Source organism: Anoplophora glabripennis, unplaced genomic scaffold, assembly GCF_000390285.2.
Source record: "Anoplophora glabripennis isolate ALB-LARVAE unplaced genomic scaffold, Agla_2.0 scaffold179, whole genome shotgun sequence".
In the NCBI taxonomy this organism is placed as follows: domain Eukaryota; kingdom Metazoa; phylum Arthropoda; class Insecta; order Coleoptera; family Cerambycidae; genus Anoplophora; species Anoplophora glabripennis.
This window is the reverse complement of record NW_019416483.1, coordinates 441,540-456,780: the sequence shown is the minus strand read 5'-3', so window position 1 is coordinate 456,780 and position 15,241 is coordinate 441,540. Positions and strand designations below refer to the sequence as shown.

The window sequence follows — 15,241 nt, the reverse complement described above, 5'->3', positions numbered from 1 at the left end:
AAAAATTAATAAAATTTTTAAATAATGATGAAAGCAGAACACCTAGGCTACAGAAAAATAAAATTGTTTATCATGTATTAAAAAACTTTCTGAATGTGAACATATTTGAAAATTTGCATGAACATCAATTTGATAATTTGCCTAACAATTGTAATCATTTAATAGAACTTGTAAGGGCTGAATGTGAAAAGTATATCGATGTACGAATAAATCATGAAGTCAAATTATTTAATTCGGTAAAATCTACGAAAAGACAAATATTAAATAAATTAATATTATTTAGAGGATAATAAATATATTTAAATTATTTTGTAGTTTTAGTTAATATGACACTAAAATATACTATTTTCTGAATTACAAACATAAAATTGAATATTTGTCATGAGATGCAATATAATGTTTAATAAGTATGTAATAAAAATATTACTTAATCCGGATCTGCTTAAAGATGCGCGCGATCAGATTGCCTTCCACACTCCACTTCCCCGGATTTTGCATTCACTGGTACGCGTGCATTGGAATTAGATACGGCCAGTCTAGGTGGTCTGTGATTAAAACCAAAGCATGGTTGCGCATGGTCAGTTTAAGACATTCATATTGGTGACGCTCATATTTATAAATGTAAAAGAAAGTAACTGCCAATTTCATCAATGTCAAAGCAAATACAATTATAAGAAAATAACTAAACGTAAAAAGAGTATTGAGTGCGGAAAGTGTTAGGAAAAAAGACAATTTAGTCGATAAAATTGGATTTGAATGTGTCGTGCGTGCATCGAAAATGGTGGTGGACATTTTGAGTTTGTTTTGTACTTGCGCGTTTAAAAATTACTGGATTTTGCCTTTTGGTAGGTAAGTACCTAAATTATCTTTAATACGTATGATTATTTGGACGACCTGAATCTTCGGGTACTTTAATTACATATTTACAAATTCATAATTTGATTAAAAGTTAAGTTTCTGCTTTAAGAGATTCATAATTACTAAAATTCGAGCTAAAATTTAAACACAACACTATCTTCGTACTATTTTATTTTAATTATTTAAAAACTGGAAAACAATTGTCTTGAAATTTACTAAATGTTTCACAATAATAGTTGTTTACCTTTTTGTTATTCCAGGACAAGTCTGCCGCATGCACATGTGGTGTGCATCAGCTGTGTAGCATTAAGTTAATCGCTGTTGTCACGTTGTGATGAAAGTCCCCAATATTAATACTCGCTGTATCTTGAAAACTTTTTATCTTACGCTCCTGTAATATACAACTTTTTTTGTTCATTTATGATTACTCTATCTCATGCTGAAGTAATGGCAGTCAAACTTCTTACACCCTGTATATTGAGTATTCTCTACATTACAGTGCTATTTGTTAAAAGCGTTCCAGGTATTTAAAATATCTATCACCTTATGGCATTTATATTCTACGGCATTATCAAATTTGACTGAAATAATAACAGATTGATCATCAGTATTGATTATGGGTATAGTGTCCGGTTCATTGGCGTATAAAATAAACAGTTAAGTGCTTAAATATAAAGTACATTGTAAAAATAATATATTAGTACAGATTTTCATATATTTTACCACACGACCTATTGTTCATAATACCTGATTGCATTAGCAGTAGTATACACAATATAAATCAAGTAAAACAAAAATTCCTGATCAGTGGACAATGTTTGAGTACTCATTAATTAAATTAAATTAAATATATATTTTGCATACTATGCAAATACATTATACTATCAGAATTATTTACTTTGAAAATATACATTAAAATAATGGACATTTAATTTTAGGCCTGTTATTATAGCATAAAAATTCTGCAAGCCGTAATTTGCATCGTATAATTCAAGTTATTACCAATTTGTCGACCTCTCCTGTACCGGGAGTTAAAACATAAAAGCTCTTCCCGTAGCCCAGAGCATTTTCATCTTCCATGGGCGTTTCTTTTATTAAAAGCTTTTTATATCACAACAGTAAAACCACTTTCTCATACTTATGTCAATTGTTCTTGCGGCATTAATGTACTGTGCGGTCGCAGCCTTCTATTGTGTTACGGCCAGAGCCAACTCTGCCCTCTTTTCGAGCTAAAGCTCATTATCCTTTAGATTGGAATTTTAACTTCTACGAACGAAACCTCCGCGATCATTCAATTTACCCGAAAATAGGTTTAATCTTAATTGTTCGTTTGTTCCTGTTTTAAATATTTTTGTACGGAGTATTTCCGGAAATGATTTTTAGATATTAACTTAAAGAGTAGGTATCGATATCCTGGAATTAAGGATAATTTCGAAATACAAAACATTAATACAATTCAGAATGCATTAACGTTTAAGTAATAATTATTCAATTATCTTTAATTATCTGATAAAATATTCGGTGTACCTATATTCGTTTTACTGTAAATAAATAAATACCTACTTATCAAAATAGGACTAACGATAATCGTTTTAAATTATGTAACTGTTTCGATTCCTTAAAATCATTAATAAATATCTCCCACAGTTGGTACAAAATTGTGGATTCGGTCACATATAAAAATCTGTTTTACAGACACTAAATCGTCTTGTAAAAATTTATAACTGGAAATGTGTATGCAATATTCTCTAATCTGCTTTAGCCTGCTGTCAGTTATCAACTTCTTCATAGTAAGACAATTTTTTTTTGAAATTTCGATAGGGAAATAAGTACCTAGAATTTATATTCACTGGATGTACAAATTCAAGCACTGACTGTTGTGGCTAAACGATGATAAATTAAAAAAAAATCACTTGCTCTGGAAAATATTGAACGAAATGTTGAGAACAAACTGTTGCGTCCATATAACGCATAAGCATAAACAACAGTATTTTAAATCATAGTTTTTATTTGATTGTGAGTAATATTTGGTTTTATTGAAATAGTAAATAGCTTTAGACCTCCTGAAAACGTTGGGAGAGAATAGTTGATAGGCATATAAGGGACGGGGTGTTGAGGGCAAATCCTCTGCACGGGTACCAATACGCCTATCAGGCAGGCAGATCAGTCGACACAGCCCTTCATAGGNCGCTCCTTGGGGGACCCTATTTGGAACCCAAGGAACTGAGAGAAGTGTCAGCAAAGAAGCTTTTGGACTTTGTAAAAAGGACAAATCTACTTGCTGAATAGGACTGATAGTGGGACGCACAATAGGCCTAATTAGGCCGCAGTGCTATGGGACTTTTCAAGGACCAACCACTAGATGAAGATGAAGATGAAGAAATAGCTTTAGAGATATATTTGCTGTATAGTTAACAAAATTCGATAGTCTTATTGTATCATTCTTGACGTCTGTCAACATAGGAAGTATATTTCCAGGTTACACCAGCAAATTAGGCAGAAATGCCCAGGATCTAATGGACAAACTGACCACCGCGAAAGCTTATATATGTTTGCTATGAGGCAGTTTTGGAAGAACTTCATGGAGAGCTCGAAAGAATAGACTGAGAATTTACTACACGTGGCAAAAATAAGCACCAGATGGATATCAGTTTTATGAACAAGCTGAAAGATCAGCTATAGATTCACTCTTGTCCCTAGATCTGCCAAATATCTACATAGAAGTCATCCAGAAGGTCTTAGTATATGCAGCATCCCATGTATACTCGTATATGGCAAAGTATGTACTGGTTAAACCGGGAAGACAAGTTAGCATAGTTAGTTAGTTAGCAGTTAGCTAGCACCAGAATAGATTCACGTTACGGCTTGTAACTTTAAACCAAATGCCGGAATGAAGACACAAGAAATATAAGTATCGACCAGAGGGCGTAATCTTCTCTGAATAAATGCATCGGTACTTATCTTGTTCAATTACTTTTACTAATTTCGCTTCACTTTCCAATCTGAGCTACGAACAGTATCCAGCCCATCTACACAATGGCAACCCCAGCAAAACTAGTTACTGATGTTTGCGGAAACCTCCATATGAAGCCCAAGTCGCGGAGCGACAACAGCATATATCAGTACGAGTCGAACAAATCTGGAGGCAACAAGTTCAAATTTACGTCCACTCTGATCTTATCTCATCATCTCGCCTACAATAAAAATTATTAACAAATTTTTGCAATTCAAAACAAAGTTTCTGTTTTCTTTACAAGCGCGTTGCTCAATGCCTAGATACCCCCCCAGAAACGAAGACTCCATGGAATACAATCAAACTCCAAGATGCTTTCAAATCAAGGTACTCTCAAGAGATCTCCAAAAGTACTTAGGCAGGGCAAAGCCTGCAAACTACTGCTTAGGCAAGACAAAGCCTACAAATACAGTGTTGTAGATACCAGAGTGCTCATATTTGAAGTGTTCAAAAAATTTTAGTGCAAAAAGGCACAATTCAAAGTCTCCGGATAAGCCAGTGCCATACTAAGGGTGTATTCAGGTTATAGGCGAATAAATCAAAGCGTAGACCATACCTCTAGGCAGAACACCTCGCCAAACATAAAAAACAACCGACCAGCAAAACGCTCTGTCCCCCAAATATCTATTCTGCCATGAGAGAGGTGTCCGACAATTTCTGTTCATTCTCTGCACACACGGATTTTGTTAAAAGCGCCCGTTGTCCTCAAAATAGAGATCTGGAAAAAGTGAAACCGCGACAATACATTTACTAAAAAAAATTATCATTTCTATCTCGTTTCTATTTTAAAATAGAATAGAAAACTATTTTGGTGCAATAATTTTTTATACAAATTGATCTGTAGGTATATACGAAAAGGTGGTATAAAATATTTAGATTTTTAATATGTATGTTGATGACTACATTTACAAGTTAATTAAAAATTTCAGAATATAGTACATAAAACAATCAGCTACTAAATTAAAAATGATAATATTTCAATTTTCAATAATTACCTACATACGAATGTTAGTTAATAATTAAATTTAATTGACCGTCTCAAATTTCCAATACGTTCTTGCAAATTAGGTGCAATGTCATTATTAATATAATAAATGATAACACAATATTACACATACCAACAATTTGATTTCCTTTAAAGCAGAACATATGGCGCAAAGTTGCCCATATTTCTACATTTTAAACGCCTGCAGAACTGAACATATTTTTTCTTTTTCCATCCATTTACTTCACATTGAATTAATGGAAAGTTTCTTTTGGAAGAGCGGTTTTATCGTAAAATTCCTTTCTGATTTTACTAAGATCAATAGGAGTTGCAGGAAATAATTCAGTTCGGGGCACAATATCTATAGAAACTTCAATATAAAATGCCACCGTTTCGCTATTAAAATTTCTTATAGTTCAAAAACTAAAGTAACAACTTTTAATAAAGTTCAAAGTACCGTATGGCGAGTAATAAAGGATATTCAATTTTCCAACAATTTCCACGTAGAGGCACACCTTGTAACTGGAAAATGCGGATAATCCATTCTCTCTTTGTCTATTTCAAGTTATGGATCGGTGTAAAGTGCAAAGGTCAAAGGACCTGAAATATTTCAATTAAGGCATACAGAGGATATGAGCTAATAAAGAGTAGTTCACGCAACCACTCCATTCATAATATGAGGTTGGTTAATAGTACTTTCGAACATTTCTATTTATTTTGAGCTTTACATGAAAAACTGCTGTGCGATATCTCGGGTGTTACGATTCAGATCTTCTTCGACGATATCTAAAATCATCTCCTCGACATTTAAGATTCTTAGTGGCCGCCCTGGGTCACCATCGCGACCTCGACGCGGTTGTACTTCACCGGTGTCCAAAACTCTTTGTGCTACAGCAACAAATATCAGGATATCTTGCACAAGCTCTGTGGGCATTTTCGTTTGCTTCGCCATAAATTATGAGCATATCATAATATTCGCGATTGCTAAATAAATGTGCCATTTTCAAAAGAAAACTTGGAAATACGGCTATTAAATGTACTCTCGAAAAACGGCACAGCAATCACTACATCAATGTATTACAAACTAACTTTAGAAAACAGTCCGGCTTCTTACGAAACCTACAAACTCGTAAAAAGTGTTACAGAATTTTTTGTAAGTACTCGCCGCGATAAAATACATGTATTTCAGCAGTTCCAAAACAGTTTTAAACACAGTTTTAATTAGCTTTTTTCTCTATGACCTTAAACTTTCGATACAAGTTTGTGACATCAGTTTTTGCTCCTTTCTTACCCCTTTAAATTTTTGACATAACTTCATTAACACCTTGTATATTAGTCAATAAATGGAATTAACCAAATGCAATATGTGGTATGTAATAAATTTATTATGTGTTAGATGAGGATTAGGAACAAAATCAATCGAAATTCATAATCTGAAAAGTTGCGGATATTGATATCTACGTAAAAAGCCCAACTACTGTTGTGTAGTATAACAAATTTATTGTTCAATATGGTTTATTTGCAAATGCAAAATAAACGGTAATTTGAATTATATTTTATACGCTGAAAAGGAAAGGTGAAGATGATATATCTAAAGCTGGCTGCATATAAAGCAATGACTTGCCGAATGTAAACAATTCTAAAGGGCGAATGAGCGGTCGAGAATGCGAATTTATGTACAGATATGCTGGAGTACACACTTTGTCAAATGTAAACAAATGCCGTATCGTGTGAACGGTGCAAATCGAAACATATGAAAGAATGTTTTTATTTACGAAATATTCGCCAAAACTATACTAAGACTATATGGTTTGAACTAGTGAACAAATGAATGTTGTTTTGTATGTGATGGTTCGCTCATTAGATGGGAAACGAGAATTTTCAAATAAAATGATTCTGTCCAAATATACGAACATCACTATCAACACTTCAAATATGTGTTTATATTTCATATATGTACATCGTGTGGATAGATGCGTTGTAGAATGTCTTCAAATGTGATGAAAATTATTTCTACCTACTTAATTGAGGGTATAAATACATCACCCTGCTTCTAATTGACATTCTAATTCTAACAAAGTAATGAAGTAATTTTTAACCAATAAACTATATTTCAGACAACATTAAATTTCAAATCAAAATATAATGTCTAACAATAAGTATTATTATTTTTTAGTATATCATATATTTCTTTAAATCACAGTTCCACTAAAATCAGTTAAATATATACATATGGTGTTTTTTTAAGTCCATGCCATAATTTCTGAAGGCTGTTCCATGGATAGTTTTAAAACAAGAAGCTTTAAACTCACAGATTTTTAAGGGAGATAATATTAAATGTACACGATTATTTAATAATAATTAACCATTTTTTCTCACGCTTATTAGATTTAACAGTTCCACTTGACTCTAACATAGCTCAACATTTATATTTCAAACATACGTAGTTACTTACTACAAAAACAAATGTAAAATAGATGTGACTTCCCATATGAATAAATTTATTTCAGGCCTTCTAAAAGAGTGTTTTACTTAGTAATTTGGCAAAGTACCTAAAATATCTCCATGCAAATTTTCTTTTGAATATAAATTGGGTGCTGCGGGATTATAATTCTCTGTCTTCCTGAAAGTAACCGCATTTTTATAAAACGTTCTAGATCATTCGTAAGAAAATAGGTCACATTATTTGTGATTGCACGGGAATGCAGGAATTTACATTTTGAAGTAGACCAATATTAGTTTTCAAAGAAGTAGTAGTATTTGTAATTTGCGAGATCTACTTAGAATTTGAAATTTTAATTAAAATACGTCTTTAACAATTGCGGCAATAATAATAACCCATCACTACTAGTACTGCCAAATTGTAATGAAGTAAGAATGTGAAAACCTAAACTTATAGACATATTTTGTACCCATATAAATTATCTCTGATCGCCGCTTCGCAGTAATATTTATTTATTTTTAATATGTGAATTACAACAATTATCGTTATTGTCATTATAATAGACTAGATATCAATTATTAAGTTAACAATTAAATTAATGACTGTCATATTGTCAAGTTTTATTTTGAGAAAGATACTCGGACAGACTGATGCAGCTATGACATTATTTTTTTTATAGTAGAAAGTGTTGAAGTAAAATTGCTTCAAAACTCAGGTTAGGTATGGTTTCGTTTCAACTCATCAGGTAAACTGATGTACATGTACTTCGTCGATTTTTAAAGATGACAGTTTTGTTAATAACCCAGAACAAGCGTACATCGGTATGTATAAATGTTACACCTTCATCATTCAAAATAATCTGTTCTCAACTTTGCAGTGTGAGAGATTGTCCGTCCATCGTTCATCGTTTTAAAATTTTAATCGACGGGTAAAGAGTTTTTTAATGAACCTACATGTACAGCTGTAGACGAAACAGAGTTTCTGATCTAAACCGATTAAACAGGTTTTCAAAACTTTTTTAACACTTGCTTAAAAATTAGACATCTCTCTGGGTAGTTTAATAAATACATATTTCGTGTACCACGGCTATTTTTTTATTAAAAAATAGCAACTTTAAATGCATCTAGTTAAGAAAGGAAAATGTCAAACATATTTAAATATTTTTTGTTTCACTTTATTGGCGGACAAAAATTTTTATATTAATGTTTTCAAGATAGTCGTTTAAAATAGCTTGTTTTGTTTACTCTTACAGTGAGCATTTTTTAATTATTTCTGAATATAATTTTCATTAAAGTTAATAGAAAAAGTCAAAATAGATAAAAAAAATTAAATTGTCAAAAACAATGCATATTGATTCAAAGAACAATTTTGAAAATAAAACAATGTTTTTATAAAACCTATAGGTCTGCATTTTCATTAACAAAATCTAATGTATACAAATCCTTAAAACTAAACTCACGTTATTGTCTCTTTTTCCCCAGATACTGCAGAATTTCTCTGGCGTTAACTTTCTTGCGCTGTTTTTCTTATAAAATTTTACTTGTAGATTTATAACTAGAGCTTGGGACTCGGTCGGATGATCATAGCCGTCGCGTGAGCCTTTTGCTACAGCGCAACGTACGAAACCGGTAATAACAGCAGTTATTGGCTTCGCGTTTGCTTCGTATATACGTGTTTTAATATTCTAATAATGTCGAACTCGCCAAGGGGTAAAAAACGACCTTTCGCTGATAAAGTACGCAAATTTATTAATTTTTATTTACACCTACCTGTTTATTTATTTGTTTACGACGAACACGCCTATGACTAGCCGACAAAAACCTCGAGCTCAATTTATAACCTTACATCTTTTACTTTTTATCATATTAATTCAGAGTTTATTTCAATTGTTTTGCTTATTTGGCAGATGTGAAATGCCTTATATAAACCTTGCAAATATTCCTAGACTGCCATTTATAATTAAAATTCTTATAGAAAATTCTTCCACTATACAGAATCTGTTTAAATCTGCTATTATTTTTTCTACACTTCTTAATATATTCTGTTCAATTACGATTATATTTTCTAAGCTTCTTGCACACTCCCTTTCACGTCTTAAACAAACATTTTCCTCACAACTTCTTTTACATTTTCCTCTATAAATAGTTTTCCTAATTCTTCTTTGTATAGCAAATGTTATTTCGCTTGTTTTCTTTTATTTTGTTAATTAACTTATGAATTTCTATTGGAACTATGAAAATTATGGTTAATATGTTTGAAAATTTAAAAAGCTTTTCCTTCTGCATGGATGTGTCTCAAAACAGAATATCTTTCTATAAAAGGTATATAACTTCTTATATTTCGACGACTGCTGTTATATATTTTGTGTGAATTGGTTTTTGTTAGTTTAAACATTATATATTTCTATTCCATGAATTTGATATATGCATCTTTCTATTTCGGCTTTGTGAAAATTTGACATTTGTGCTTTTCCTTATCATTTTTAACTTAAATTTCGTTTCTATAAATTTATCTACTTATTATTTGTATCTTCCTATACTGCATGTTGAAAAGCATTTTTCGAGAATGTTAAGTACGACCTCTTTCCACATAACAAAATCGCTACCCGTATATATAAAATGATTATAATAATTAGTAATTGAAAATAAAAATCGACAGATCGGAGCCTTTTCCTATAAAAAAAGGTATGTGGTACCTGTGGTGTATGAACTGTGTGATATTAAGAATAATAGGATTTTAAAAATTACATATATATTTATAAAATCAAATCTTTTCACTTTCTTTAAGCCCTCTGAATCATAGAGCCCCTAAACTGCTAGGGGGTGATGTTTAAGGACGAAATTTAGTGCATTGGTCTGTTTTGCAACCGAAAATCAATTTTACTGTCGTATTTAAAGACAAAACCCGACAACACATTTTGGAATATTATAACAGTAAAAAAAAAATATGTTTTTATGCGAAAGGAGTAGAAAATGCAGGATATATCCCAGGATATCCTTAGGGCTTTAATATGGAAATATATCAAAATAAGTTTATTTAAAACTCTTTCAGATATTATTTATAAAAGAGGAAATATAAGTTTTCGGTATAGGTTTTCTCTTGATAGCAACAAATTGATGTACACCTAGATGTCTGGTTGGTATAAGAGATACATAGAAAACCTATTATAGATAATACACTTATTTGTATAAATAAGACCATCAGACAATTCTAAACTAAATAAAATTATTTCGCTTTTCTCGGGATTATGTTAATATTGTTGCAGACGACAAAATAAAGTTATTCAAGTCACAGAGAATTTTCCTATACAGATTTGGAGAAACCATTTCTAGTAAAACCTATAATTAGCAGCGTACCATAAATAAAGAAGTTATTTATTTTTTATTAATATTTCAACAATTAGTGGCACTAAAAATGCTACTCTCATTTTTTCTTTATTTTGATAAGAGGAATCAGTTTTCTAAGCCTTTGGCAATTGTACTATGTGTCAAACAGTCAGTTGCATGTAAAAGTTTAAAAGAGTTAAATTGTTTCTCCCAAACAATACAACATTCTTCTAGTTTGAATCTAATCAAGCTAGAGCGTCTATTTTGTGACTACCTACATCTGTTTGGCGGAGACTTCGACCACGTGTCAATGTGATCGTATCTTAGGGATATACCGTATGTATCACAAATTCTAAGGTATAAGGCGATTTAACTAAACTTACCTTTATTCAAAGTTGCTTCATTTATTCCCTAGATGTTGTTAAAACCGGTTAAAAGTTTTAGGGTTCTTTTTTTAGATATCTATAAAACGCATATTGTAAATTAAATTTGGTACGCTAGTGTATGTAATTGCCACTTTTCGCCAAAATAATTGCATTTACAGAAACTGAAAATATCCCTCTCCTAGGTTTTAGGTGTTTAGGTACTTATTTTGTATAGATGAGGGTCTTTTTCTATTATATAAATGTTTCATATTTCTAACAATGTTCGTGTAATTATTTGTTATCGTCATATTATTGTTTTCGACACAAGTTTAATTAAAGTGTCTTGAAAATTGATTTATTTAATTGTAAAAATGTGAAATGCTTAATGGAGTTTTAAACTTACAATCGATGTTCTTTCTTTAAAATTACTTTAAACTCGTTTCAGTAACATACAATTCAGTCAGAAAATAAAACGATATCGAAGTCATCTCACGTTTCTTCCATTTTGTAGGTAGTGACTTTAACAAACTCAATTAATAAGTTTCTGTGATTATTATTCCTATCTGTGGGAGATTAAATTAGGTTAATTCAACAATTAACTGTTCAGAATTTGCAGTTTTCCGAAATAGTGTCATTTTCCATTTATTTTTATGAAAGAGCATTCGATTACAAGCTTCTTAGCTCCAAGTATTATTTCTACGTCGTTTTTATTGTGAATTAAACAAATATTTGATGAGAATTAGATGAAATTTATATCGAAAATCAACGGAGACAAATAAAGCAATGAATTTAGCGAAAATCGTTAAAAGTACGAAACATTTGCAAGGGAGGATAAAAATTAGAAAATCCCTTTTCTACTTGATTAGAGGAAAAAAAGCATACAGTGTGTTCAAATTTGTCCAAATTTAAGTGTTTTTTTTGCACATAAAGCCTTCTTAAAAGTACTTGGTGAACATGTCACTATGAGCAAATTATAAATCAAAGCTTGTATGATTTTTGTTACCAAAATCATATTAGCAATTGGTTTTATTTAAAAATATGGCAACACAGTATTGTCCTACATCACTTAGGAGCCCTAAGTTTTAAGTTTTATAATTTTTTTTTTATCCATAACTTTCCTACAAAGCATTGAAACTACTGAAGTAGGAAATATTTTAGTATGGTTGTCTCGGAGACCTTGGAATTAAACGAAAATATGTGTCCTGTCTACATTTTCCAATTAATTCTAAGGCCTCTTAGCAAAACCAAACAATTTTTCTCGATATCAGTAATTTGAAGGTTTTGTAGGAATGTTATGGATAAATTGCATGAAATTAAAACTTTAGGAGCTTTTAAGAGAACCATTATGCTGCGTTGCCATATTTTACCTTACAAGAATCGCTAATATTTCTGAAAAAATTACACCGAACTCATAATAGGTGATGGACTTATAATTGCGTCATACTTAATACATTCGCTAAGTACGTTTACAAAATCATATATTAAGACAAATTTTCAATCAAATAGCACAGCTCAGTTAAATTTTACAATATTGTTACATGTCAAAGTTAAACACGATGTATTTCTTTAAATTTACCAGTTCTGTAAATGCAATTATTTCGGATGCTATGTCGAATAGAGATATTCATATTCATACCAAATTTCATTTTATTCAAAGTCCTTTAGTTATTTGGAAAAAACTAAATTTCTTTATCAACTTTAATGTCCTCTAGCGGCTAAATGAAGCATCTTTGAATAGAAGTTAGTTTAATTAATCTGTTTTATTTTTACTCTATATGCAGAGATATTCATATAATATTTGGTTGACCGTCTACTAGATAAAAATGGTAAAGACAAAAGTTTTAGGAAATTTTCTGAATATTTATAAAAAAATAAATGATACATTTCGGATATATAAACCAAACTTGTATTTTTTTGGAACACCCTGTATACTTGTCGCATATGTATTTGCTTTGAGAGTTCCACAATTCAAGAATGCCACGGAACTAGTGCATATATTTTTCCATAATTCAGTTTACTACATATTTTTAAATATTTTATATGTTTATATATTAAGAAAAGATACTATACTGTAAATGCTGATTTATAATAACTGCATTGTGTTCTATAAAAACAGCAATTTTTTAAGTATTCTTATTCTATTCTATTCTATCTTTTTTATGAAGAGATGAATTTTATGATAACTTGATCTCAATATACTTAGTTATTTTTATGGGGGATTCTGAAAGATAAGAGCAAACAAAGAACAATCTAATAATTTATATGTTCAACGGGAGGAAATATTGAATGAATTTAGTACTATCAATGAGATGCGTAAGAGAAAGTCATCAAATACCTTCTATCCAGTCCGTATGATATTTGTTGAGGTAGAATTCCAAGAAGATCCTACGTCATATATTGGAATTAACCGCATTTGACACCCGAGGTAGAAAGACATTGACGGCGGGGCGTTTATTGCACCAGCTTGCAGTGCGTACTGTATTTTGCCGTTATGAAGGAGTGTTTCTTCGTAAGTGTATAGTCTGTGCATTTTCAGTGTAATTTCTTCTTAAAATAAATCAATGATGGTGAAATATAAAAGAAAGAAATTATACCGGGTGGCCCAATTAAAACAGTCCACCTGCAATATTTAACAGGTCGATTTTGCTTTCAATCTATTGATCATAAATCCGGGGTTTTCCGGAAAAACCTGTTGCACTGAAAATATTTCAGGTGGACTGTTTTAATTGGGCCACCCTATATATATTTACCTTATACCTATATATTTTAATAATCTGAAAATAGCGCGGAAAATTTCAAGGCAAGCCCCGGCCGCTGAAAATTGTTGCAGTAGTTCCGATAACAGAACTTTATTGGTTTATTCTTTTCTTGGAATTCTATCTCAACAAATATTGTATGATCTGTAACAATTTTTTTAACAGAGAGTTTAAGAAACAAACCAAAATATTGTGCAAACTACAGAGCATATATGTATATGACATTGTAATCAGAAAAAATAGGGGAATGCAAAAAACATAAAAAAGTAAAGGTTTGGTTTATATTTCCAAAATGCACCATTTCATTGTTTTTGTCATATTTCTTTGAAATTGCACGAAAATTTCCTAAGATTTTAGCCTTTAACCGCTTTCGATAGATAAAAAGGTAACAAAGGCAAGTAAGGTAGGTATTCTATATGAATAACGTTAACAGATCTGATGGGAAAATTCAAAATTCACTTACAGTACGCTCCCCGTTCTGCCTGGTCTCCACGAAAAGGCTGGGATCCCGGATTTTCTGCCTGCAGGCGTTGTGTCTTTTCAGCTTAGCACAGCCGCTGCCAGCAGACCTGAAGCTTCCATTGCCGCATGACCTGGGCCGTCCATCTTCCGAACTAATGCTTTGTGGACGGCGGCGGCTGAAAGTTAATATTCATTTCATTAATACAGATAAATTTTTCAAGGAAAGTTTTCAGGATGAATGGGCGCTAGGTGCAGGGGATAATATCCTTAAATTCTGTTTTATTTAATTACATATAACAAGTAAAAAATAATTTATGACAAATATTTACCAATAAAGATCCATTCCTCAGGATAGAAGTCAAAAGGACATTATTGAATATAAATCTACTCCCTGTTACCGCACTAGTACTTTTTTCATTTATTACCGCCAATGTGTTTTCCGTTAGTTTTGTCAATTATTTTTCTGTTTCATATTTGCATACCAATTTGTGCAATCATGTAAATTCCATTAATCTTCAGAAGTTCCGCAAGGTCAATCCTGGGGCCACTGCTGTTTGTTATTTTTATTAATGACTTAACTGAATGCGTCGGTGTCAATGACATAACTTACTCTATACGGATGACCTTAAGCTGTTTTTAGTTAAATCTTCTACCGATTGTACTAAATTACAATATAATCTTGATATATTACATAGTTGCTGTTTATACATACAGGGTAGGCCATTAGTATGAGAAAGTAAAATAACTCCCTTGTTATTCATAATACAGAAAAAATGTTTATATAAAAGTTGTACAGGATCAAAAAACCTAAAGGACAAAATTAATTTAAAACATACAGGGCGATGAGTAAAAACGGGACACGCCAAATATCACATTTTTTAAACGGAACACCCTGTATATTTTTAAATATATGGATTTCTGAGAAAATTCTATATATGGCAATATAAACAGTTTAATATTTTAGTGCAGGGTTGCCAAGTTATGTAGAAAATTCTTCGAATTTTGGAAGAACCATGACCTCGAAGAAGTTGTA

At 31.4% G+C, this 15,241-nt stretch overlaps 1 protein-coding gene across 1 annotated transcript in view; it reads right to left on the bottom strand.

Moving 5' to 3' along the window:
- The window catches only part of LOC108907722, a 483,302-nt gene that overhangs the window by 362,440 nt on the left and 105,621 nt on the right, over nt 1–15,241 (bottom strand). The window contains exon 5 of the mRNA XM_018711519.2: nt 14,210–14,384. Within this exon, the coding sequence (XP_018567035.1) occupies nt 14,210–14,384 (175 nt within the window). The remainder of the gene's footprint in view (nt 1–14,209; nt 14,385–15,241) is intronic.